General features: G+C 42.2%; 2 protein-coding genes across 3 annotated transcripts; both read left to right on the top strand.

Moving 5' to 3' along the window:
* The first annotated feature begins 2,391 nt into the window (after positions 1 to 2,391).
* Positions 2,392 to 16,138, top strand: LOC311490501 (protein-glutamine gamma-glutamyltransferase K-like). 2 transcript variants are annotated; one of them, XM_084548011.1, is made up of 14 exons: positions 2,392 to 2,772; positions 5,971 to 6,248; positions 6,337 to 6,528; positions 9,271 to 9,522; positions 9,810 to 9,928; positions 10,020 to 10,127; positions 10,562 to 10,739; positions 10,844 to 10,982; positions 11,089 to 11,281; positions 11,430 to 11,583; positions 11,670 to 11,954; positions 12,117 to 12,277; positions 12,372 to 12,508; positions 12,606 to 16,138. In XM_084548011.1, exons 2-14 carry the CDS (start codon positions 5,972 to 5,974, stop codon positions 12,757 to 12,759), a joined length of 2,349 nt encoding a protein of 782 aa, XP_084404137.1. In that variant the 5' UTR covers positions 2,392 to 2,772; position 5,971; the 3' UTR covers positions 12,760 to 16,138. The 2 variants fall into 2 exon arrangements, with proteins under 2 accessions (XP_084404137.1, XP_084404138.1); XM_084548012.1 differs by lacking the exon at positions 2,392 to 2,772 and having other exon boundaries at positions 5,126 to 6,248.
* Positions 16,139 to 19,082: 2,944 nt separating this feature from the next.
* LOC311490400 (solute carrier family 2, facilitated glucose transporter member 1-like) lies at positions 19,083 to 26,257 on the top strand. The gene is made up of 9 exons (XM_084547852.1): positions 19,083 to 19,616; positions 21,639 to 21,799; positions 21,888 to 22,128; positions 23,066 to 23,228; positions 23,569 to 23,756; positions 23,980 to 24,084; positions 24,949 to 25,050; positions 25,144 to 25,347; positions 25,639 to 26,257. The coding sequence occupies exons 1-9, from the start codon at positions 19,488 to 19,490 to the stop codon at positions 25,843 to 25,845; spliced, it is 1,500 nt and encodes a 499-aa protein (XP_084403978.1). The 5' UTR covers positions 19,083 to 19,487; the 3' UTR covers positions 25,846 to 26,257.
* The last annotated feature ends 1,025 nt before the right edge of the window (positions 26,258 to 27,282 follow it).

Below are 27,282 nucleotides of genomic sequence, written 5' to 3'. Positions count from 1 at the left end.
CCTTATATATGTACTTGTGACAATATTTCACACAAATGTCTAACAGGAGTCGACCCTCTTCACTTTCCCTGGATGACATCGAGGTTAGCAGGCCTCCTGCTCCCTGACAAGCTCATTGATTTTACTGATACTGTTGCACCATGTGATGAAGCCTTCTGCTCGTCCTCTGTACTCTCTCAGTGAAGGCAACATGGTCCTCTCTGGAAATTATTCACAGCAGTCATAGATGTTAATATAGTGACTTACTAATACAGCTTAAAATCTCCCATTAAATTTCTTCCAAGGCTTCACTACATACTGTATATACAACATCATAGGACTACTTACAGAGGCATACAACCGCAACGTTTAATGAATAGAGTGTGATATTATCAGTGCACTGTATTTCAACCCTCCTCTGACTAACTCTATATCCTCCTGACTACCAATAGTTTATCCTCTGTGGAGGACATTTGTAAACCTGAATATCTCGCACCCACTGCATAGTACTGAACTGAATTACCTTACAAAGATTGGGGAAAAATAGTTTTTTCCCGGTAGTCAGGAAGTTAAGAACTCTCGCAGGTCATTAACGTGCAAATCTTTCCTGGTCTACCGTCCAGTCTGTACGATTCCAATGTGATGATGTCAGGCAAATCAGATCTGCACTAAATACTGATATATGATGCTAAAGGTGATGATAACATTGTGACAATACAATGTTCTGCTGGGAAACTTTTGGACCTGGCATTCATGTGGATGTTACTTAGACATGTAGCACCCACCTAGACCAGACCAGGCACCCCCACCCCCATAGCAATGACACTCCTTGATGGCAGCAGCCATCCCCAGCAGGATGCAGCCTGACACAGGCACACACACAAAACGAATTCACTAAATCCCAAACTGATCAAGTATCTGTGGGATGATCCACAGAGGCCCCTCCCCTCAACCCATAGGACCCAAAGGCCCCCGCTAATACAGGACACCTTCAGAAGGCCCATGTCCTTTCTCTGATGAGTTAGGACTGTTTTGGAGGCACAAGGGAGACCTACATATTATTAGGATAATGTTATACTTGATCAATGTAGGTTCCTGAACCAAGGAATGGGGCAAATTGAAATGAAATACCAGGAATACTATCTTTATCCTCACCCATTTATAACTGTCCTTGGGAGTTTCCAGTTGAACCATCTCCTCTGCTGCTGTCAGACGTCATTTCAGTTTGATACTGCTGCGTCCCTCCAGTGTCCAGGTCAAGCCCATCAGAGTCCACCTCTCCTCCCATGTAGAGCTCCAGTGTTCTCTTCTTCTCATCACCACCCCCAGTGTCTAGAGACCATAGGGCGTTTTCCAGGACTAAGGACAGCCCTATCTTAATCCCCCTCAAAATCTGCATTGTCATCATCATCATATTGTTCACTCAGAACAAAGCCTCTGATGGTGGCATCATATAAGAAGGATCACTGTTCAGTTTGTTATGATGCACTTAAATTTAATGAGTCATTAAAGTATTAGTTGAAACATTTCAGTAAATGTTAAAAATCCCACTGGTGGCATTACGTGAGAGGAGCTCGTCAAAGTCATTAGGGTTCAACAAATTTCATGTCAAGGTTTTTTGCCAAAGTTTGTTGATAATTCATTTCCTGTGGAATCAGGAAGACTTAGGTGTAACACGCCCAGTGGGATTTTAAACAGGACTAAGCTTAGCTCTTGTTTAGAGATTACCTATCACAAAAACAAAATGCTACTCAACCAGTCAGCGTAGATTTGTCATATACGTAGCTTGTGACATTACAAAAGTAAGTTAACGTACTCTCCCTGAAGAATATAAGAAATTCCCGCAAACCAGGTGTGGACCGTCTTTTATGGGTTGACTCAGGCGTTGGCACACCAAGGATGGGCCAGGAGAAACTCATTCGTGAAAACGATGAAATTAATGAAGGCTACAGTTGCTTCACTATAGTGGTTCCTGGCATTGTGCTCACCGGCTCACTAGCTGTATAATAACTCAAAATATGTACATATAACTTGTCTGTTTAATTAACTGATTATGTGACACAAGCCTACGAGACTAAAAACAAAGACAACTGTGAATTCTAATACCACTACTGACATTCATGTATTCATATACGGTGTAGCTAATTATTACTTTCTGTTACCCTGCCGGATATTTTGGCAAATAATTGTTAGTAACTTGGCCAAATTAACTGTCAAAAAATGAATTGTCAGTACTTCATATTCTGTTTTACAAACAATGAAATGACTTCATTTTAGAGCCTTGGATCAGGGAATATTATATTTTTGTGAAATCGTTACAGAAACTCTCAATCTAATATTAAAACTGTAAAGAAAAGATAACTTTGATAGTTATTTTAATCATTGCACTCAATAAAGAAACACAGATAACACACATGGGTTGCTTAGTTTGGACTAAAAGAAAACTTTTTTCATTCTCGTTTACATGGCAAGAATGAAAAGAAGTCAGCTCATTTGTTAATTTATTCATCTTGGCCTATCCCAGCTGTCATAGGGCGAGAAGCGGGGTACACCCTGGACAGAAAGAAGTCAGCTCTTGTCCTCTAATTGCATCTATTCTGCTGAGATTTACAGCTAGTGGCTGAATCATTTGTAAATGATTTGAGTTTCCGCCTGTGGAGAACTATTTCGGGGCGTGTCCTCACTGCAGTGTTTAAAGGAGCTCTGAACTCGTCTGTGAACGACAAAGCTACAGCGAACAGAAGATTTCTTCCTCCCGGCTGCATTGTCACATTTCTTCTTCTACTGAACTGAGTGAGTTTGAATCAGCTGCATCTGATGTAGCTCTGCCTACATGTAGTGTACTAGTTAGATATATACTTTATGCTGTAATATTTACTGTTCCTTAAGTTCATTTGCATTCAGACCTTTTCTCTTTAAACACTGGATTTCATGGCAGCATAACTGACTTCATTTAAAGGAAAAGGAGCAAGGCACTAAGTTCTATATTACTCATTTATCACAAAAGAACTAATACACCGTAAAAGTTCACTCATCGTACCATTTCTTGTATGTTTACCTTTGTTTTTATTTGTTACCTGAATAAGTTCCTCGCTACCATCTACACAAAAATAAATTTAAAAAAAGTGCCTCCTGTGACTTGCAGTGATGCAGAGTAGGTCGTTAACAGGCAATAAGTCAATAATTGTTATGTAATTATGTGTAATAATGAGCAACAAATGACTATTCAGAATAGAACTGAACCATCTCTTTGCTTTAACTCTGGTATCAGTGAAGGGTCTCTTTGTGGCTCAATACGCATGGCCTCTAGCCAAACAGGTCATGAGTGCAGCTCAGGGATGCTCACTGGATCATCACCCTCCCTGAGGAAAATCGGGATGATTGTCATCAGCTGCTCATGTAGTCACGAGAGTAAACTTTAGACCCTGATATCTGATCACATCTTACCGGTATGCATGCCAACATGCGACACACATGTCTGTGTACAGACAATGGCATGCACCCTGATGAACTCTGCTCAGAGTGGTTAACGCAGCAGAAGGAGAAGAGATCTCACCTCAGCAGGTGCAGCTCTTGGAGGTCCTCACTCTCACTCCTGAGCAGCTTCATGAAGGTTTTTCTCCTTCTCGTTAGTGTACAGTGCAGTGCACACAATTTAGATTTGGTCTAACTAATTATTGAATGTAGCAGAAAAAAGTGTCTAAGATAACGATAAAGATAAGTCTAAGGAAGCAAAGTAACTTCAGCCTCCTCAGCCCTCTCAGTTTCTGGCACTGAGGTGGAAGCAGTGTTACAGGTTTTAGAGTTCAGTCTGAGGAATCAGCTTTACTTAGTCATAATGATGATGAAACAACACAATTTCAAGCCGAGGCTACATTTAACTCAACTTTTTTTGCCGTGTAACTGACATGACTGGATGCCGATCAGGAACTCGTCAAAAATAAAAAAATAAAAAGTCTAAAAACAGAAACAGAAACAGAAGATATTCGCCATTGTTTCACACTTTTTTATGGAATCATCACAGAAACAACTAATCCGTTATCAAAAAGGTAGTGAATAGATACAATAAGGAACAACTGGAGAGAAATGCCACACATCTATTGCTGAATATGGATTAAATGGAAACTCACAGCAGGTGCAGAGCAGCAAATCCTTTTGCATAATCTAGATGATAGATGACAAGACACCATTCTACCTTTGGATATTGTGAAACAGTCCTGCTTCCCACAGATAATTGTGTGGGTTTTGCGTCATTCCTAAATGTTTTTATGTGCTGCTGTTGGAGAACTATCTGGCCTGACTGCATTTGCAGAAAGAAGGTGTGTCCTTACTGTCTCAGACAAATATTTAAAGGACTTAAGACTTGTCTGCCCAGCTCGTTTTGCTTTTTCAAAACAATATTGAACTAAATATCTAACCCTTCTCAAACTAAAAATGATTTACAGTGCTTGTCTTGATGTTTTAGGGGGTTTTTTTTGTGCATGTTGTTTCATTAAGCATGTTGTTTGTTTGTTTTTTGTTTTTTGCCTTATCAGTCCCACAATCCTGAGCTGGGAGGAGATGTTACTTCACCCATTACAGTGTCTGTCTATAATTTGGTGTGCTTGTAACCTCATTGTCAGCCCTGCCATTCAGAACCTGTTTGGTAAACTGTTGAATAATTTAAAGGGTGTAAAAAAACGTTCATCGGCTTTGTAGCATTTCTTGGAAATGTGATATCGAGATTCAAGTCAAATCACACCGAGCTGAGCAAAGGTGCGACGAGGGAATAGACAGAGAAAATGAGAGAGAAATGAAGTGGACTTAGAGGATTTTGTCCTGTTTTTACAATTCATGTGCATTTTTCCTCAGTTCTTGGACAGTTCTCCTGAGAAATGTGTCTCTAGTTTTCAGTGCCAAGAGGTAACATAGCGGGGCGTTTTCCTTGTGGCGTCTTATACAAAGTTGTCTCATAAATCAGATTTTGGTATTCAGTGTTGGTGGATCAGATACAGATGTGTTTAGAATCCAGCTTCCAGCCAGGAAAGTTAACTCTGGTTTAAGGCTGTATGCATACAGAACTGCAATGAACAACTTATGCGTATACATATACGCACATGTATCTCTCTTGTATTTTGTGCTCCATGTAAACTAGTTACAAAGCAACTCTGAGATGTCAAAACAGTTAGCTGCAGTGTTAGCATAATAAACTGTTGAGATGGGACTAAAGGTCACGGATAAACAGCTGAAACAGCAGAACGCATAGCTACTGAAATAGCTACTGAAGAACACAACAACAAAAAAAGATTATATAAGAAATAATAATGGACAAATAGTGGAGCAGCTAAACTAATCAGTGTCGGAGCTAAAACTGCTAAATGCGAATTGCTAAATAGAATGCATGGGTGAAAGAGGTAGCAGAAAGTAACTGATAAACAAAAATGTATAAAGAGTTTATTCACCTTTCTGCCTTTAAAAAAAATGACCTGCAGTTTGGAATCAGTTCACATGGATCAGGATGGGGAGGTGTTGAAAAAAAGTCTCGAGCTCATTTAACAGCGATACAGTCAGCCTCACATAGTTGGGATCTACAAATTTTGAGCAGGGCTTAAAATATTAAATAACTTCTCATCCCTGTCGAGGAAGCACATGATTCTTCTTTGAAGGTAGACTTGGTAGACAATGATTTTCAGGTTGATGTAGTTGACAATCATTCCATCTGACAGATATTGGTGCAGTTACATTTGCCATCACATGAGGGACTCATATCATATTGTTTTCGCTTCGCACTGATTGAAATATGTTGCAGCGTATGAGCCAACAGTAACGAGACATTCAGCCCACATCATGAGCTTCCTCTGATTATCACTGAACATTTATCTCCCTCTTATGTAATAATTCAGTCAGATCTGGCAGCAGTACGAGTATTAAGTAGTGGTTTTGTAGGAATCCAGTGCTTTATGAATGAATGACAAAGCAGTGAATTTCCTCATTATGTTTGTTTTTTCCCAGGATGCCTGTGGAGTCAACGTCAGTAAGAAACAGAGTAGGTCGGTTTCCAACTGTTGGGTTTGGGGATGATGCAGTGGAAGAGGAGGAAGTGGCGGGGGAAAACGATGTTAGTGAAGAAAATGCATGCCGGCAGTGGCTGCGTAAGGTCTGCCCATGCTGCTGTCCCAAACCAAATGATGACGACATCACAGACACTGTGATCACGGGGATCGATGACACGGATAAGGAAGAAGGGACGGAGGGCGAGAAGCCTTCGACTGATGGGAACGAGCTTGATGGTGACTGGAGAACTCACACATGTGTCATTTATCAAATAAATGTTAGCCATGCGGTAGACTTCAATCTCTTGTGTCTTTGTTTTCACAGAACTCCTCCTGACGGTGCGATCAATAGACCTGATGAAAAGCAAATCGGGGCAGAACCACATGGAGCATCACACAAACCTCTACCAAAGCGATAACTTAATTATCCGCAGAGGGCAGACTTTCCAGATGTGGATAACGCTGTCTCGACCTTTTAACCCCAACACTGACAGTCTTCATCTTGAACTTAAGACAGGTTAGTCACAGGAAGTTGAACACTTCAGCTCACCTCTACAATCCATAAACATTACGTTATCATGTCAACAGAGACGTTCACCATAGGAAAACAGAGACTCCAAGGCCAACAAATACTAAATCACTGCATTTCCTAAATGACCGGCCAGAAATCATAAGGGGGAAAAAGTGTGAAACTGGATGGACAGAATCCAGCTTGGCTAGAAAACACTCACATGTTTCTGAATCCCTGTGCAGAGCTGTTTTGTGCTGTCATGGGAAAGAGAAAAAGGAGATGGATTCAGTGCTGTGGGAGGAAAGGAGAAGTCTTGTTTTTATGCTCACATCTTATACTGTTATTTTTAGCCGGATTTGTGGACATATAGAGAGGGAGCAAGAGGAAATGAGGGCGATTTTTGGTCGCCATTGCTATAGTAACGGTTCTGGTTGCCATGCTCCCAGGAGAGTGTTTTTACAGATGCAGAGTCTTTGGTCCTGCTCTAACCAAAGAACGCCCCTCGCTGGCAAGTCATCATCAGTGCTGCCACCACCAACCGTCTGAGCCTCAGCCCGCCACCTGTTTACCCACTGTGCACCGTGAATTCTCCATCAGTGCTGAAAGAAGGAGAGGACGCAAACCAAAATAGATCCTACAAATTATAGCTGTGTATGATAACAAGTGACGCCTAAAGAGAATAATTACAGTGTCTTTACACAAAGGCCGTGCACCTATATTTGGAATAAAAAATGTCAGTGTTTAATGCTGAAGAAATATGTATCACTTAATGAATGGTTGCCATTTTAACCAACGTGATGCCACTTCTTATATATAATCTGTAAGAATAGAATAAATAAATCCCGGTAAGTCGAGAACAATTTGATGTGACAACAAAAATATGAATAATCATCGAGTAATTTAGAAAAAGCCATCTGTCGCACCAGCAGGAGGACAATAGCAGCTGCACATAATGCCAGTATTTGAAAGTATTGCCACCCCCTTCCAAATGGCGGACAATTCAGAACAAATAGTTTAACAGAAATGTACCGTTTTGCTTCTCATATCTCAGTTCCCACCATGCCCAACGTGCTCTGTTCCCAGTTCAGACACCACATTCTCTGTATCTAATCAAAAGCCCGGGACAACACAGAGTTTTAGATAGCTGATGAAAGGCAGGGATGGCTGAAAGCTCTGACTTTGCGGTTCCCTGTTATATCCAACCAGAGATGGTGTTATTTGCATAACACCTGGTAGAATGAAAGCAGACTGAACTGTACACTAATGATTTGGCTATTCTTTAAAATTGTACCTGTTGTGTATATACTATTTCAGAAAAGAGAACAAAAAGTCCGCACACCAGAAAAATGCTCCTCAGTTCTTTTAATGGTATATCACCACGTGTAACGTTTTGGGCCCTAGCCCTTCATCAGACATGTCTGACATGTTACACGTTACACGTGGTGATATACCATTAAAAGAACTGAGGAGCATTTTTCTGGTGTGCGGACTTTTTGTTCTCTTTTCTGACGTTGCTTGTCTGTCCAGCACCCAGTTTTTATCGCTTTTTGGATGTGCGTGCGGTAAACTTTTGCATGTGTATATACTATTTCCCATGAAATTTTGCCTATGCATGGTCATCCTCTGGAGCGTGTCAATGTACTCACTAAGTTTAATGGAAGTCTCTTTAATTGTCTTGGTATTTCGTGTGCAGTAGTCTCAATGAACTGCAGTCTTCATCGCCTGTGCGCCACAAATTTCTTCATCAGATGTCATAGATGTTTATCTGTATCCAATAGATAAGACATTTTCACCTGACTGGGGCGTTAGACATGCCTCATAGTGGCTCAAGAGTTAGCTCTGTAAGCTCCCCTCGGTGCAGCCTTTGTTGTCCCCATTAATGAATTTGTCACCAGAAGCCTCTCTTTATCACCCAGGCTGGCGGTGTACAGCTGCTGCCTCGCTGCTCCCTCGCTGTCAGCGGCTGATTTGCTCGCTCGCCCCTGTGTCGTCCCGCTGTTTTTCCTGTGTTTTGCAAGCTGTAATGCAGTGCCGACCACGTCAATGTTCACAGTCGAGGGTTCTTTTATTTGTTCTTTGCAAGCAGGCTTTGATTCCTCTTGCCCCATGCAATCAGGGCTCGGTGTCCATGATTGACTCGGATGAAAAGGGAAATCTCACTGAGAAGCTGAAGCATAGCAAATCAGTTCTATTAAGGCATTTGTAAACACAGGGGAACAAATACAAGGTCACACCCAGTGAGAATAGAGGGTAAAAGCCATGGAAAGCGTTACCCCATAACTCCAGAGCTCTTTGACACGGTGTGGCTTCAACTTGAGCTTGCAAGGATGAAGTCATTATAGTGAAATCAAAAGTTACCTCATTTATCAGGATTGGTCATAACAGACACAGCAAACAAGTGCCTATTCAAAGACTTATCTGTATAATACAACTGCTCTGAGTTCAAATGCTGTCCCTTAAGGTGTGTGTCCATGTCTGTGTCATTACCAGAAATTCTGTATTCTCTTTGTTTGGTTTCTATTAGTCAAAAAGCACTTCTATTAGTCAAAAAGCACACACGCCTGCATTCCTAGCACGTGCTAGGAATGCAGGTGTGGCTTTTATTGAGGGAGGTGATGTAGGGGGAATAAATACTGTAACTAAAGTCTGCTTAAGCTCTATGTTATGTTCAGGCATGTCTTGACAGTCAGTAATACCATTCTCACTCTTTTTATTGTGTGTGATGTATGTCACCTTTCACCGTCTCAGGGCCACTGCCAACGGTGTCCAAGGGAACTCATGTAATCGTCCCTCTGGTGGAGGACTTGGAGGACGATCGCTGGGAGGCCGCTATCGTGCAACAGGACGACAAGAGGATAAAGCTGTCGGTGAACTCTCTGCCCACGGCGGTCATTGGCCAGTATCAACTCACAGTGGAAACAAATTGTCCAAACGGCCAGGCCATTTCCAAACACGACCCCGCCAATGACATCTTCATGTTGTTCAACCCCTGGTGTGAAGGTAAACATGGGGTTAAATAAGTTATAAATTATATGGGGACTATGGCTGCTGTCTCTTTAAAGGGGTCTCAAAATAACCTTACAATTCAGTAAACTTAAAATTTGTGGACTGTACAATGTTTGTTTTCGATGGTAAGACCCTATAGCTGAGGCTATAAATAGATATTATATGTTTTTTGCCCTCTGGCACAAACTTAAATGAGAAGATATATTTTTCTATTATACAGTAATACCTCTATGTGTCTAATTCATGAGCCAGTTTCACAGTCATTACGTCCTCTCTGTCAGATGACCCAGTGTTCATGGATTCTGAAGATGAGAGGCAGGAATATGTCCTGAACGACGTCGGACTAATCTACTACGGCACAGAGAACCAAATTGGAGCGAGGACATGGGACTATGGACAGGTGTGTTAATTGTAGGATCTTTCAGTGCCTGTGTTTGGGCAGAAGGCTGACATGCTCTCCCTCTCTCTCTCTCTCTCTGTTTTTGTTTCAGTTCGATAAGGGGATTCTTGCTGCTTGCCTCTTTCTCCTGGAAAAGAGTGGAACACCTCACTCCGGTTGGGGAAACCCAATTAATGTGGTGCGAATCATCTCAGCCATGGTGAGACTGCACCCGATCCACCTTCTTTCATATTACTCTTTGTCGTGAGCCAGAACACATAGCAAGAACAACCCTCGCTCACCATGACATGTTAAATGTTGGGAGCAGTTGTGGACTAGTGGGTAGAGGAGCTGATTTGGGACTGGTTTGACTCCCCTTTGTGTCCACGGCTGAGTTGACTTGAGCAAGCACCTAAACCGCCCACTCATCCAAGTGTGCTCTGTGTGTGTACAAATGGATGGGTTAAATGTAGAGAGTAAATACCTTGTATGTGTACATACATGGTCAATAAAGCAGATTTAAATTTAGATTAAACCACACTTCCACTAAACACAGCTTTTGTGTTCTGTCAGGGAAGTTGATGTTGAACTCATGAACTGCACAAGTGAAAAGAGAAGTTCTGCTCCTTTATCCGGGATCCTTTATTCTTTCAGATCAACTCCCCTGATGACTTTGGTGTCGTGGAAGGAAACTGGTCAGGAAATTATTTTGGCGGCACTTCCCCAACAGTGTGGAGTGGAAGTATAGAGATCCTGAAGGAATACCATAAAAACAGGGGCGTCCCTGTTAAGTATGGCCAGTGCTGGGTCTTTGCTGGCGTTTTCACTACAGGTGGGTCAGCTGACTGTTTGTCTGTCACATGTATTCTCCTGCGTATGAACGTGACAAGTAAATGCAGCACAGATATTAATCGATGGTGTCGCTCTCTCTTTCAGTTTTACGGTGTTTAGGCATTCCCGGTCGAACTGTGACCAACTACAGTTCAGCTCATGACACAGACGTCTCCCTGACGACAGATGTATATCTCGACGAGAACCTGGACCCTATAGAGCACCTCAATGCCGACTCCATCTGGTATGCCTAGTCACCACCTTTCTCATTGAGCTTCACATAGCACAGTTTTATTCACTGTGTCTATGGACAGGCAACCGGTGTATTAAGCCAAAATGTTTTCCTGAAGGAATTTCCATGTGTGGAACGACTGCTGGATGACTCGTCCGGACTTGCCCCCGGGACATGGAGGGTGGCAGGCTGTCGACGCCACACCTCAGGAGACCAGCCAGGGCATCTACCGCTGTGGCCCTGCTTCGCTTACTGCTGTCCGCAGTGGTGAAGTCCACCTCAAACACGACTGTCCTTTTGTGTTCGCTGAGGTTAGTGGGAAATTCTGTATTGTGCTTTTATTAAGTCTCAAAAGTGAAAAAAAAAAAAAAAAAAAGAGCCATATGGCACCGACCGAAAGATGCACGACAGTTTCCCATTTGTTCAAGACTTTTCTCACTGTCCTCTTTGCACCCTCAGGTGAACAGTGATAAAATCTACTGGCAGAGGAATGCAGACGGGACCTTCAGTCAAATCTTAAGCGAGAAAAAGGTAGTGGGCCGCTCCATCAGCACCAAGGCTGTCGGCTCTGACGAACGCAATGATATCACTCACCTTTACAAACACCCAGAAGGTATCATCCTCGTAAGCACTAAAATAGTTGGACCAAGGTATTTTTGCTGTATTGTTTATTTAATTAGCTCAACTTTCTATTTTCAGGCTCAGAGGAGGAACGCATTGCTGTGGAAACAGCATGTCGCTACGGCTCCAAACCAGCGACCTATGCATCTCCCACAGCAGAGGATGTCTCTTTGGAAGTAATCATGGATGGTGAAGGTCCTAAAATGGGAAAGGATGCAGAGCTGACCATCAAGCTGCAAAACAACAGCTCAGAGAAACGCAGCATCATACTGCACAGTCAGGTGGCAGTCATGTACTACACCGGAGTCCTTAAAGCCACAGTCAAAAAGGACAGGACAGACGTGGACATGCTGCCCAATGAGGGTGAGTGGCACATCACAGCAACAACCAACTGCTGGTTGGCTTTACTCAGCAGCTAGCTTAGCTTTGTCCAAAAGGAACAAACTACAACTAGAATCACTAAAGCTCACTGACGCGTGACATCTATTCCTACGGTTTTCTTTACTTCTTTTCCCACATCCACAGAGAATATACTGGAGTGGGGCCTGGAGTACAAAACCTACAAGGACCACCTGGTAGATCAGGCTGCACTGATGCTGACACTCTCAGGCAGGGTCAAAGAAACACAGCAGGTCCTGGCCACTCAGTTCAGCTTCCGACTCAGGACCCCAGACCTCATCATAAAGGTAAGCCACACAGCTGGTAGAGAAAATACTCCTGGGAAGAAGTTAAAACTACAATTCTGGATGTGACTTTTCTTTCTGTTTTGTTGTCACATAGCCATTAGGAAAGGCTGTGGTAGGGAAGAAGATGGCAGTAGAAATTTCCTTTACCAACCCACTACCGCAAGAGCTGAAGGCAGTGATGTTCCACGTGGAGGGACTCGGCCTTCTATCTCCTCAAAAGATTAATTATGGGTAAAACAAAAATATACACTTGATATCGTCCGTTTTTTAAAACTTTTATTACCTCGGCTTTTGTGATTGCTAAAGTCATTTCCTGTCCTACCCGCAGAAATATCGGCAGCCACGCCTCCATGTCTCTCACTGTAAACCTCGTCCCCACCCTTCCCGGAGAGAGGAAATTGCTGGCCTCGCTGGACTGCAAGCAGCTCACACAGGTTCACGGTGTGAGCAACATCACTGTGGAGGACAAAAGCAATCTATAATGATTTGAAAAAGAAAGAGGCACTGAATGTTGACTGTCTTCCCTCCATATTGGCACTGATTCCACTTTTTCTACATGAAGTGTTTTATTTATTTGGAAAGCCCAGTATTTAATTTTACAGTGCTGCTTTATGTAGAGAATTTAAAAAATGACTAATGACCACAGAGAGACAACTCATCAGAGAACATCTAAGAACAACGTGGTGTCTTGTGGGATGTCACCTTAGGATAGATGAAAGATTTTATAGCAAAACCAGGAGGAGCTTGCAATAAATTGTTTTACAGTTTAATGTTCAACTATATGCAGGTGACTGAGGCACAGCTGTGACTTCTATTCTTCCCACCGTTGAACAGTGTGGCAGCTTTGATGAAAGAGAGATGTGCTTTTGTATAGACAGGATCGATGTTCTGTATTTATATACAGTGTATTTATTTATTGTGTTAATTCCATGCCATCTGTTGGTAAATATATTTTATTCATAAATCTAATCACTGCTTCCAATGATTTTGTATAATTTAAACAAAAAAAAAAAAAAAGACAATACTGAAACTGGCGTGGAGTTGGTGATTTATTGATTTTTGATGTCAGGGTCCAGTTACTGGCTGTCGCCTCTGTCAAGGAATTTTGGGTTGCCATGGAATCCCTTGCGGTTGCCCAGAGTAACGGGGGTCCTGCTGCCACGATGAAGCACAAAGCTGGGCTGGGATGGAGGAAAAAATTTAAATTAGCCCAGACCAGCACATCACAATCACACACACTATATGCTCCTCCTCATGCAGTTAGACCCGTATATGTCTGGACACAGTTTTTAGTTTACCACCACGTCATGTACAGTTGAGTGAATGAGTATGTGCTTTAATAGAGTGTGGGAACCATTTTTGGACACAGCCTACAGGATAGTAGAAAATCCTGACGCCTGGAACCAATGGATAATAACCAAAGGATGTGTTTCCTTCTTGGTGATGCGTTCACAGGTCTTCACTGCAGCTGTCTTCAGTTGTTGTTTGTTTGTGGGTCTTCTGCCTTTAATTTTGTCACCCTAATGTGAAAGGCATCTTGTTCAAGTTGAGATGAGGCGGCTGTGGCTCAGTAGGCAGAGCAGGTTGTCCATGAACCAGAGGCACTGGTGCATGGCACTGGTGTGTGAACGTGTGCGTGCTTGTGTGAGCGAATGGGTAGATGTCTGTGACTGCAAAACGCTTTGAGTACCAATAGGTGGAAAAGCGCTATATAAAAGCAAGGCCATTTACCATTTACCATGAGATGACTGGCTAACACTGGTGAACAATCTACTGACTGCCGGGTGGCTTTCTCTGTATGATTTGGGTCGATCAACTTTGCGTCCGGGGCGGCACAGTGGCGGGGTGGTTAGCACTGATGCCTCACAGTGAATGAATGAACTTTGTGTCCATTGGTTAAGTCAGAGCAGACAGTATGTCTCTATACCCAGCAGAATTCATCCCATGGCTTCTCTCTTCTGCCACATCTTGAGAAATCACTCGTGAGAAATGCTAGTTACCTGAGGCCGTCTAAAGCCATGCATGTTCAGGCGTCACACTGCGTCCACAAGGGACAATGAGCCCGCATACCTTGAGATTTATTTATATATTCATTTCATTCATTCAAGTTTAATCTGGCCCTTCAATTCTTGAGGCTTATGCATGGTTTGCCCCTTTTGATTAACTGTCAGTATTTGCTCTTGTGAAGTCTTCTCTTTATGGTAGACTTGGATTACGAAATGCTTTCCTGGAGAGTTTTTTCTTCACTTGACTGGATGTTGTTATGTGGTTTCTCTTTACCTTGGAAAGGATCCTGATCTCGTTCACCACTGTTGACATCCAATTACCTCCAGGCCTTTTTATGTTGCTGCGCTTGCAGTGTGTTCCTGGTTTAGATTTGTTCTTGAAAGCTGCTCTCAGCGCATGTTATGGGTTCACAGCAACAGTTTCCAAGAGCAAATGACATGGTTTGCCAAACAGCCCCGGACCTATTACCTATTACAGTTGTGACTCATCAGAGAATGGACATGGGCCTTCTGAGGGTGTCCTGTGGTGTCTGGCAACAGAATGTTGTTAATGGGGGCCTTTGGGTCCTATGGGTTGAGGGGAGGGGCCTCTGTAGATCATCCCATAGATACTTGATCAGTTTGGGATTTGGTGAATTTGGAGGCCAGGTCAACACCTTGTGCTGTTCTTCATGTTTTTTTAGTTGTGCCTAAACTGTTTTTATGTGTGTGTCTGTGTCAGGCTGCATCCTGCTGGGGATGGCTGCTGCCATCAAGGAGTGTCATTTCTTTGGGGTGGGGATGCATGGTCTGGTCTAGATGGGAGGTACATGTCTAAGTAACATCCACGTGAATGCCAGGTCTTAAAGTTTCCCAGCAGAACATTGTATTGTCACAAGATGGTCTTCTCCTGTCAGTGGTCATAATGTTATGCCCGATCAGTGTAAAAAAACAAAACGGATCAGGTGTCCAATCATGTTTGACCCCCAGAAAATAAATGACTGTGTATTACAATGGTTGTAAGTCCTTCACCTTCCTCCAAGTTATTGTGAATCCCCCTCTTATCATTAGCTCCAACTGGAATATGTTTTTTTAAAGTGACAAAATAACAAATCTTGTGTCTTTGCATATGGTTTCCAAACACACCCTCTTCTCTCTTCTCACCTGTTATGATTACTAATCTCTAAAGCTCTCTATTATGTGCTTAGCGCTGCTGCAGTAGCTCATTTGACCTAAAGATGGCAGTATCCAATAATTTTATTTTCCAGAGCAAGGCTCTGGCCTGGCCAAAACCCACACTATGTTAAGGCCAGCATTCACACTTGTGCAAAAGAAATATCTAAATGGCTCAAGGCGCCTTTTTGGCCCGTGCTAGTAAATCTTCTCAGAACAATGAAGCCTTTTAAATTCACTGAACAACAACAAAATTTCCCCTTGTTACACATCACCATCCTTACTAAAACATGATCGGTAAAAAAAAAAAGAAGAATAAAAAGGTTACATTCCCATTCGATGCCTGATGTAGAGGTGATGTAGAGGTTATTCTTGATTGAGACATCTCTTCTTTGAAGTCTTTATATATATTTTTTTTGGCATCCAGGAGGTTAATTTGCATTACTACTCAGACAGCCTGCAGTATTGCTACTAACGTCTTCCAACAGAGAACGTCTGCAAACAGCGGGTTTTGTTAATTATCTTCAAATCATGGAAAACTATTTATAGTTATGGGAGGCGCCGTTTGTCACATGTCAAGCATGTTGGTACCACTGCATATAAATAGCCACTTGCCTCGGTGGATTAGTGAGGAGGAGCCAGCAACAGTTTCTCACCTGGTCCAACACGAGGGACTCCTGCGCACGCATGCACACACACACACACACACACACACACACACACACACACACACACACACACCTTCACAGAAAGTTTCCGTCTTGCAGTTTGCATAGTGACTGAGTTGGAAGCTTCTGGTTCGGTCGACCCCACGAAGAGTCGTCAGGTCACATTTGTGTGTAAATGTGACACAGGATGTTACCTCTCCGCTTGATTCACAGTGTAACATCTGATTATCATGACACTGATCGGATTTCCTCAAGAAGAAAAAATTAGCAAAATGAAAACTTCTCTTCTTTTGAAAATGACTGCAGACTAGATTGTATACCTCGAAATGCTACATTAATTGGTATAAAGTTTGGATGTAACTTCTGCTCTCATTAGTGTGATTTCCAGCAGCGGACGGCTGTTTTCATTTTCACCCATATTTCTCCCCGGAGATGGCGGAAACCACAACCAGGGATGCGACAGATTGAATACTGGATTCATATTCATGAGAGAGGCATCACATACTCATTTTCACCTTGCAGCAGACACTCCACAGCATTACAGAATCCAACATTACCAGTCTGTGGATTTTTTCCTTAATTGCAAGCATGTTAGAGAATATCAACTGAAGATCTTCCTATTGTCAGCCAATTTAGTAGCCGTACTGTTTAGAGGTGCGCTAGGTCACACTCTAATTGATTTATTTTCTTTTTTCTCATTTATATTGGTCTAAAAGTTGTGATAGTGTTCCAGTGTAGGAACAATGGGGGAGTCTGTCATCCTGTGCCATGAGGGGAGAGGGGTTCAATAACAGCTTAGAAACACATACTTTTAAAAAGAAGAATAAGAAACCTTGAGCAGAACCCAGCTCACAGAGGGGGACCCTGCTACTTGAAGCAGTTTGGGAGAGAGACAGAAAAATATGGAGGTGGGACAGAAGAGAGGTTGTTAGATAGGAGATAGGAGAGACTCAGAATCAACATGATACATTTTACATACGTCTGGATAAAGTGTTCATGCTGGATGTAAACACACAACACAATCAAAATCACATGATCCTTATGGGTGATGCATGATACATGGGAGACTGGTGGCGGACAGAAAGGATGGACAGAGCCAGCATTCAAAGTATTAATCACAGAACGACTTTGTGGGTATGGCGTGTGCTCATAAAGATACTATTATAAGAATTAGCAGAAGCACAGAGGCAGAAAACTATGTGAGTAACAGTCATTTTATTACCTGTGCAGAATGTGTGAATATACATAAGGAATCATAAGGTGTTGTGCAAGGCGGTGGGGCCCGGGACCACGGATGAGAGGAGACTTACATGGAGAACATGAACTTGCTTTGACAGGGCCATAATGAACACAAATCAAACTTGAAAAAAATATAGGCTAATTTTTTCTTAAGTGCACTATTAGTGCTTCGTATGTCTTAAGCCTGGATTATCAAACTGTGAGTATATTGCTGTGTTTTACTCTCAGCCAATCAGTGCAGTGTTTCAGCAGCTCCTCTGAAGGCTCGTTTAGATCCACTTAGCGCTGACGTCACTAAGCTGCTTACTGCAGCAGGTGAATGGAGGCGGAAACTGAGCAACATTTGTTTACATTGATGTTGGACTATATGATAGTGCAGACAGCGTCATGACGGATTACTAACTGTCCGGATTTTCTTCTTTTTTTTTTTTTTTTTTTTGCATTGTCTGGAAGTCAAGACTTTGTGAGCTGACATGGACTGCACTGGGAAGGTAATGGCTGTGTTATTGATACATGAGCATGTTAGGAAGTTATTGGTTGTGGCAAATAAAAGGCAGGAATAGTCTGCTGGAAACAGTGGACACACACACGCACACACACACACACAGTATCACCTTTGACCGACATTCAGTACCATGGACAGCAGTCGTTACATGTATCTGCAGTAGAATATCATGATAACTGAATACATTCTAATTATAACAGTGACTCCTTCCTTGTCCAGGTCTGTTAACTATACAGTTAGAAACAACATGCTCTTAGTGTCCACCAAGTATATCTGCAGGATTTCCATATGGATTACTCATGACATTAGTAATCACTTACTCCTTATAACTTCAAAGGGTTTGCAAAAAATAAATTTCCACCGTAGGCCTACAGATGCAAACCCAACTTTATTTTTAAGCTATGCAACTGGTTGAGAAAAGGCTGTGACATGTGCACTATTTCCATTTGAAATGTAGAGAAGCAAATTTGGTAATGTGCACATTTGCTGTGCACCGAGAATACTTAATTTTGTGTCTGTCCGGTGTGAACACACCACCACGTAAAATCTGTTCAGTGTGATTCAGTGTGTGGTGTGGGACTGGAAGTGCGTCGACCAATGCAAACATGTCTGTGTGGGTGTGTTTACGACAGGCACTTTGAACCCCTCGGGCCCGTCGCTCTCAATCAGCGATGTGGCCTGTCTGCTCAATCTGTGTCTGAGATTTATGAACTCAGACGTAAGTTTAATGCAGGTGTTTGGGGATTTGAAATCATGCTGAGGGATGTTTTTGGTGGTAAACTGTGGGCAGTGAAACAAGAGGGCCGTGGGTACAGACTAGTAAAAAGCTAGTCGACAAAAAGGGGTACGTTGTTCACTGCCATTCTGTGATGATGTTTTACAGATTCAGTATATAAAGTGCTGCTGCTAATTAATACCTTTTTCCATCACAACCATCACCATATTTACTTGTTCTTGGTTTAATCAGATGCAGAGGACATTGACTTTCAGGAAAAAGACCCTTTAGGCACCTGGGTCTGTGTCTAGTGAGTTTGTCGGATAATTAATCCACATCCATATGTGTGTCTGCGCTGTTTTTGTATTTGGACTCATGTTTATGTTTGTGGAAGTGTATGTATAGCAGAGTTAGCACAGAAATATAAAAACAAAGGAACTGGGAGCAGACGGTACAGTCGCTGGAGAACAGGTGAGCTGGAGATCTCGGGAGATGAACTGGTTGATGTAGAACTCAGGACCCACTTTAAACGGACCTGAAATAGGACAGTCAGGAGGTCGGCCTGAAGGACAGACTTGGCAGGACTCCTCTGGAGAGCAGCCCAGATGCTGATCAGACAGGCAAGGTTGCTCAGGAGAATGGCCTGGAAGCAGGAATACAAATGGCTCAAATGGACAGCCCAAAGGCAAGGCAGACAGGTGTCATGGCGCTAAAGTTAGTCTCAGTCTGACCTCTGTAGACCAGGCAAGAGGCTGCCGGCTAACCGGAGCCCCGCTGAGCGCTGAACGGTGGCAGAATGACAGAATCACCGCAGGGTCGGGGAAGATGGATACAGGAGTTCAGGGCAAACCCGCAGCCAGCAGCAGTAGAACTCCAATGTGATTTGTCTCCTTGTCCCATTGTTCATTGGTGTTTGAAATGTTGAATGAAATCATATTTCCTTTCTCTGTCACAACAACAGGTGACGCCCCATCTGATGATGGCTGTGGGCACAGCTGCGATCGGCTCTCTTCAGTTTGGCTACAACACTGGTGTCATCAACGCTCCGCAAAATGTGAGTGTGTTGTTTACATAAAATATAAAAGACAAAAGATATTTAAAGACATCTTAACTGCTCCACGGTAGCTTTTTTCTAGTGTAGCTGTCCATATATCCATGTCTTATTTGTTTCATTGACAGAGATATGTTTTATTACTTTTGCTCAGGAGACCGTACAAGTGTCTACTGCCAGCACTTTGCTCTATTTTGTTACTATCTACTATCAGTGTATGAGTTTGTACACATCAATACATCCATGCATCAGACAGATGGCGGTTCATCAGCATAGTCTCCCTTTATAATTTCAGTTCAAAAATTAGCTGTAACTGTTCTGCTCCATCACAATAAAGACCAGGGAATATGAGTGAGCTGCACGACTGCATAAGCTCTTGTGCTACTGGAAGGTAAAGCTAATTCCAAATCTCTTTTAGTTTGAACACAGAAATGATTGGGAAATAAAAACAGCTGCATATAACCTGACATCCTTTACTGACCCAACCTGTGTGATGCTCAAGAGGCGAAATCCGGGATAAAAACAACAACAAATGAAGGCTACCAGGGGAACATTTGAACTTTTAGATCCTTTCAGAGCTTCTCACAGGGTAGACAGTTAGTGTCCTTTCAGTGGTTGAATGAATGAAACTCCTGAAGTGAAGAATAGTGTACCATCTATAGAAAATATCAATAACCTTTCTCTAATAGGATACTGTATTAGATACTCCAATAGGATAGGATAGTCCACATACAAATGCTGTGATGTCCATTATTATAAAGGGAGCGAGCAAAAGAAGCGAGAGGAGAGCCCTTGCCTAGGATGATGACAACAGCAAGTTTGTGCGTGCTAACCTAAATCTCTACAGCAAGCTTCTGAGCCTGTCAGTTTTGTTTAAAGGTGGCCTGACATAAATGTGAAATGACAGGGTAGCAGGTTAATGACACAATACAGCAGTTTATTGAGGTATTAAGTTTTAAGCTGCTCAGGGTTACAAGTTGTGAGCTGTTGTAGATGCAGAAATGCATGTGATGACCCAGTATGAGGAAATCTTTTACACAAATGAACTCGTCCCATTAGTGAATACACACACAAGGACCATCCAGATAATCTGACAATTAAGGATTGTTAGTTTTTAATATTACATTGGTGCATACACATTATTGAGTCATATCTTTCTTTCCTTCTTGTTTGATCCTCAACACATGGCCACTACAAAAGTGAATAACCTAAAGTATTGTTGCTTTCAGTCTAGTTTGCACAAGGCTGCCGTGTGCAGAACGATTGTCTGAAACTACTCAATAGTACTAAAATAGGACTAAAGACAGGCTTGTTCCAGGAAATCGTCAAAACAGATTTGTCAGATAGTAAGTCAGGAGAGAGCTGGTCCAGCATGTGATTCAGTGGGGTCTGGTTGTTCAGTAAAAGGACCTGGACATCATATAGAAAAATACCAAAAACAGGTATTTGCAGCTGTGCAGTGCAGTTGTTTCAAAGTAAAATATTTACCATCTTAATTTGGCAAGCACTGATTGTATTAGTTGACCAAAATAGTTCCTTGGTCCTTATACCCCATTCTCTTAAATGAATCTCTGTATTACTCTTTTCTTTCTTTCTTTTGTTCTTTCCGTCTTTGTGTGTATATGTGTGTATGTGTGTGAGTACCACAAAAGTCACCCATTACCTACCTGCATTTACATAATCAATCACTGCTGTATTACACTAATATAATAGTCGGGCTAGCTAGCTCTGGGATTAGGCAGCCTTTCCTCGCAATAGCAATAGCTTTCCCTTCAAAGTCCGCCGGGGAAAATGTCTTTCTAAGAAGATCTACAACCAAATCGATAGCCTCTCCTCCCTCCGCCATCGTTAACTGGGCGAAATCTCTCCCCTTTCTCTCCTTTTCCTTCTTCACATACATAAAATTCATTCCAGACTCAATATGCACTTTTTTATAGAAAGGTCACTGAAGTTGGCAGAAGTAAGATTAATTGGTCATTGTTTCTCTTATCCACAGAATGTACTGAATGTTGTTTTGTGCTTTAGACCATCGAGAGCTTCTACAATGAGACGTGGAGCAGCAGGTACTCAGAGCCCATCGCTCAGGCCACTCTAACAGCTCTATGGTCACTCTCTGTGGCCATCTTCTCCGTGGGAGGAATGTTTGGCTCCTTTTCTGTTGGCCTCTTCGTCAACCGCTTCGGCAGGTATGACTCCACTCACGACCCACGACAGTGATTTATTAACACATTTTAGGCCATTAACGTTACTACTTACTGTACATGATCTCTAAAGGAAGAACTCCATGCTCATGGCCAACGTGCTCGCGTTCATCGCTGCCGCATTCATGGGCTTCTCCAAGCTGGCTGCTTCCTTCGAGATGCTCATCGTTGGACGTTTCATTGTGGGTCTCTACTCTGGCCTCTCCACTGGCTTTGTGCCCATGTACGTTGAGGAAATCTCCCCCACCTCTCTGCGCGGAGCATTAGGGACACTGCACCAGCTTGGTGTAGTCCTGGGTATTCTCATGGCACAGGTGAGATCATTGAACCTTGAATGTCCTCTTTCTCTCCCATCTTCAGATACTCTACAGACGTTAAATATCCACGGTGTATGATACTATCACCTAAAGCTTCACAGTTGATTCTACTGAGTGACACAGTTAAACCAATGATCCCTGCTTGTTTACTACAAATAAAATGATTCAAGTTCACATAATGCACAGAATACAGGCCGATAGATATGCTAAGGGTGGATTACTTCTACTACAATATCCCAGTTATTCTGTCATTTTACCTGTGGAAACTCACCTTCAACAAATTCTACAGTACAACTAAAGTCATGTCATTCTCCAATCACTTCTACTTTGTGAGTTTTGTGACTGTTGTTAAGCTACATCAGCGAGGCTCAACACTTGATGATTCACCTGAAGCCTCAGCTAATGCTGTTAGCCTTTGCTTGCAGTAGTTGCCAAAGTGGTTGATACCCTGGAAACTTTGGGTTGTTGACATGCACACACTAATCCAGGCATAATGTTATTAAGGTATTAATGTGCTAATTCAAAGCCACACTACTGTCATTATGTTATTGGCGTAGTGAGTCTTGTAAAGACATTAGTCTAGTTTCTGTCCAATTCTGGAACAAAGGCAGGAATCAAGCTGATTAATTTAAATTTAAAGACTTTGTTTTTAATAATATATGACATATTAATAATATATGTAAATATATCTTATAATACATTAACACATACTGCTTCAGACATGTTTCATATTTCATTTCCATAAAATAATTAGATCATTACATGCATGTAAACTTAACCTGTTATCTAAACAATGCATTGCTGCACAGGATGTTTGTAATGATGGATTTGGCTGTGTTGAAGATGTTAAAATACGTCATTTTGTGTAAATGGGCTTCAGGTGCTGAGTCTCATGTTTGAACACTCCGTGTATTTGCTCTTTATGTGTTTATAGATTTTTGGGATTGAATCCATCATGGGGAATGCCTCTCTGTGGCCTCTCCTGTTGAGTTTTACTCTGTTCCCGGCTGTTCTGCAGTGTATCCTTCTGCCTCTCTGTCCAGAGAGCCCCCGATACCTGCTTATCAACTGCAACGAGGAGAGCAAAGCACACACTGGTGAGAGACACACTCTGTCGGGAGGTGTGCCAGGAAAACCAGGCAAAATGACACGCCTATCATTACAAAAACACAGGTCCTGAGGCAGATAAAAAATGTGGGTAGCCAGACAGGTACATGATTGGCAACGAGTCAATGAAAAATGGCATAAAAAAACTTAGGTTTTACAAGAGCAAATGTAATTCATGGTGCTGTATTGAACTGAAGTGACACTTATGGCTGCCAGAATGGTTGGTAGATCGATAAGCTGTTGCCCAAACATATCCTTCTAAGTACCTCTGGCACACTCTGCGTGGCAGCTCTATAAATCACTCTCCAAACTTGGACCTCTGTCTTCCAGTATTAATGAAGCTGCGGGGCACCGATGAGGTGAGTGAGGACATGCAGGAGATGAAGGAGGAGAGCCAGAAGATGATGAGGGAGAAGAAGGTGACCATCGCCGAGCTGTTCCGCTCCCCCATGTACCGCCAGCCCATCTTTGTTGCCATCATGCTGCAGCTGTCACAGCAGCTGTCTGGTATCAACGCTGTGAGTCAAACGAGCAAAGGTTCAGAGTTAGTGTACAAAAGGATTTACTCAATATGAGTAAATCCAATTAACACTGACATTTATGAACTAATTTCCAAACTAATCATTAACTTGTGGTTCATTAACATAGTATATTCTCATTCAAGACTGTTAGGTTGAGAGAAACACCAGTATAAAGTATAAAAGTAAAGCAACTGCTCCCTCTGTATGTTGTCCTCTGCAGGTGTTTTACTACTCGACTGGGATCTTTGAGCGAGCTGGCGTGTCCCAGCCTGTCTACGCAACCATTGGTGCAGGAGTTGTCAACACTGCTTTCACTGTAGTCTCTGTAAGTCACAATATAGTTATTTAAAAATCCCACAGAACTTACTAACTTGTAACAGTCTGTAAGGTTTATAAAGTAGTGGCATGAGAAGGATAAGATTTTTCTACCTCGTTCAACCACACTGTTTGGTTAGCTGACAGTGACTATCGTTGTATGAATGTAGTCCAGTCAGCATACAGCTATGCAGTACTGATGTACCTTTGGGCAATTTTTGCTTTCAAACTGCACATGCTGAGATCAAGTCTGAAAGGGTCTGGGAAGGCTTGCGCTACCATGGTTTCATCATATGTAATCCTTTTTTTTGTCGATTGCTGGGGCAGCCAGTTGGTTTGCTGAATGCACTGATCATGCCGTTAATGGAGAGAAATATACAGGAACAGGAACATATCTGATTTCAATGAGAGGGTAACTGATAATTGATCATGTTGTTACTTTCAAAGAGAGAAAATAATAAGAGAGTATGAGTTATGTGATGATAATACACTTATTGTTAAATTGTAACTGCAGCAAAGTCACAGTGTCAGTGTCAGTTAGGCCTCTGTTAATTTAACCACTGAACAGAGCAACTTTAGCCTGGAAGCCAGCCCGACTTCCCCTGCCTCGCAAAAATACTGTGGTGGAAAGTTGGTCTGGAGTCGCTCCATTGGAAACTGATGACCTGGAAAACATCCACAGATCATGTGAAATCTACACATATAAGGGGTGAAATAAATGTGTGCTGTGCTGACAAGTTGCCATAAGTTGTGATGCAAGATATAAATACTGAAGCATTTTATAAAGCCTCATAAATGTATTGTAATTTCATATGAAGGTGATTATAATGAATTATACACATGGCCTTATTAATTGTGTGACTCTTCTCTGCAGTTGTTTGTGGTGGAGCGAGCAGGCAGGAGACCCCTTCACCTCATCGGTTTGATGGGAATGGCAGTTTCAGCAATTTTCCTGACTGCTGCCATGGCGCTATCGGTGAGTGTTTGAGTTTTCTGAATCCATCTGGCCTTTTTAAGGGTTTTTTAAATAAAGTGACAAAGAGCCTCCGTGGCATTTTCTGCTCCCCAGGACCAGTTCAGCTGGATGTCCTACATCAGCATTGCGGCCGTCTTCAGTTTTGTAGCCTTTTTTGAAATTGGCCCTGGCCCCATCCCATGGTTCATAGTGGCCGAGCTCTTCAGCCAGGGGCCCCGGCCTGCTGCCATTGCAGTTGCTGGTTTCTCCAACTGGTCTGCCAATTTCTTAGTGGGCATGTGCTTCCAGTATGTTGAGGTAAGACAGCTTTCATTTAAACCTATCTTCCATATATTGGCTCCTGTTTCTGGTTCCATAACTCAGAATTGGAGCACGTTTGCGGCTTAGATTGGCACGAAACCTTCCAGGTAAAATCACCAACACCAGTGGCCTCTCCCACTTCCCACCTTTGCTGATATTCAAAAGCATTATGAGTTTATCTTGAGTACAGAAGTTCCATACTATTGACTGCTGCACCACTGCATATATACTGCCTACTGTAGCATGTGCCCACAACACATATGAACCAAGCTTTTGCCTTTGCTGCAGCTCCTCTGTGGACCCTATGTCTTCATCATCTTCACCGTCCTGCTGCTTGGCTTCTTCGTCTTCACCTATTTCATGGTCCCGGAAACCAAGGGTCGCACCTTTGATGAGATTGCAGCGAGCTTTCGGCAGTCAGCGGGTCGAGGCGCCGGAAAGTACTCGGCCCCTGAAGAGTTCAACACCCTCAGGGGGGATGACCCGGACCTTTAAAGTTGCCGTCATTCACACACAAAGCTACGTCTTACACATGGGGTACACTTTTAAGACACTTTTATCACTAATGTTAGGCTCAGTGCTACAATCTACAAGAGGTTTAGTATTTACACAGAGTGCGATATAAAGCAGAATGACATGACGGAGGACATTACTGTTCATTAGTGTGGGCTCAGTCCGTAGCACGAGATGTCTGTTTTCAGTATCACCAGATCAGAGAAGATATCTTCCCAAAGGCTTTTAAACTGAGTGAGTGAGTGAGATGCATTAAGGTAAACTAGATACAAGACTCAAGGATGGTGGATAGACACTTCCAAGTTGTCTCGTGCACTGCTCATGCATGTTAGTGTTTCCCCGTCCATGTAAATCCATCATCCATACTCACTTTTAAAGGCTCTGAAAATGTTTCAAGGATGTAAGTCCTCCATGTTTTGAACATTTAGAACTGAGAAACTAAAACCAGGATTTAGAGACATAACTATAATTTAATCTTATACAGACATAACAAGGAAAAAAAATAAATGTGCTGCAGGGTATTTTGTAGCTTCAATAATAGGAGTATTTGGCAGCAAGAATCAGTGGTGGTGCTGTGTGAGCTTTCTGGAGATGTCCCTGCTGTGGGGTGAAGAGGAGACTAACCCTCCTCACAGTACCTCATGAAGCAAACAAAAATGCCACATTCAACACACATTCATCTTTTGCCAATTTGCACAAACTGTGCCACATTTGACAGAAACTTGAGGTTTTGACTTGATTCCAGATTTGTATTTTTGTGACACGCCAACACGCTCAGACTGAATGATGCATGGTTCATTTTCACCATCTTCACTTACGATCTTGACTGCATGTTCACAACAGTGAACAGAGAGTTTGCTCAGATAAAGTTTGCTGCGTATGCATGCTGAGTGTATCTGTGCAGTATTTATGTGGCAAAACACACAAATTTCCCAACTTAACTGGGACTCAACATTAAAACAGTTTCATATCACATTGGCATACCATCACCTTCAACTTACCTTTTGTTTTCCTTTAGCTAAACATACAGCTGGAATAAATAATTACTTGTTTATGTAATAAATTTATTTACTATGTGAATGTGTAATTTACTATCTGTTTCTTGTTATACATGGGCTATATAGTCACCCAACTATAACTATATATTTTAGTCAATATGTGTATGAACTTATGATAATTGACCCAGTTGAAGTCAGTATCCCGCTACTTTACTATTTTCACAATTACATATCCATAATTACTGCATACTTATATGAATATTTACATAGGAACCATTCATTCATTCACTCATTAATTTATTCATGCCTCCACAATATGGAAAAGGGGGTATTTTATTTTATTTTTATGGAATGAATGGACTATGTTGTATTTGTACTTCAAGAAATTGTTGTGTCCTATAAATGTATTGTAAAATGTGTT

Source organism: Chelon labrosus (assembly GCF_963514085.1).
Source record: "Chelon labrosus genome assembly, chromosome: 7".
Taxonomy (NCBI): Eukaryota; Metazoa; Chordata; class Actinopteri; order Mugiliformes; family Mugilidae; genus Chelon; species Chelon labrosus.
The sequence above is the reverse complement of the archived record's forward strand: the minus strand, read 5'-3'. Positions and strand labels throughout refer to the sequence as shown.

What these genes read in the sequence shown, in the direction of transcription:
- LOC311490501 (XM_084548011.1), top strand. Translation starts at nt 5,972, where the DNA reads ATGCCTGTGGAGTCAACGTCAGTAAGAAACAGAGTAGGTCGGTTTCCA. An exon ending in CTCAATGCCGACTCCATCTG is followed by an intron (nt 10,983 to 11,088) that starts GTATGCCTAGTC and finishes GTTTTCCTGAAG; the next exon opens with GAATTTCCATGTGTGGAACG. An exon ending in GGACATGCTGCCCAATGAGG is followed by an intron (nt 11,955 to 12,116) that starts GTGAGTGGCACA and finishes CCACATCCACAG; the next exon opens with AGAATATACTGGAGTGGGGC.
- LOC311490400 (XM_084547852.1), top strand. Translation starts at nt 19,488, where the DNA reads ATGAAATCATATTTCCTTTCTCTGTCACAACAACAGGTGACGCCCCAT. An exon ending in TGGGTATTCTCATGGCACAG is followed by an intron (nt 22,129 to 23,065) that starts GTGAGATCATTG and finishes ATGTGTTTATAG; the next exon opens with ATTTTTGGGATTGAATCCAT. An exon ending in GGAGAGCAAAGCACACACTG is followed by an intron (nt 23,229 to 23,568) that starts GTGAGAGACACA and finishes TCTGTCTTCCAG; the next exon opens with TATTAATGAAGCTGCGGGGC.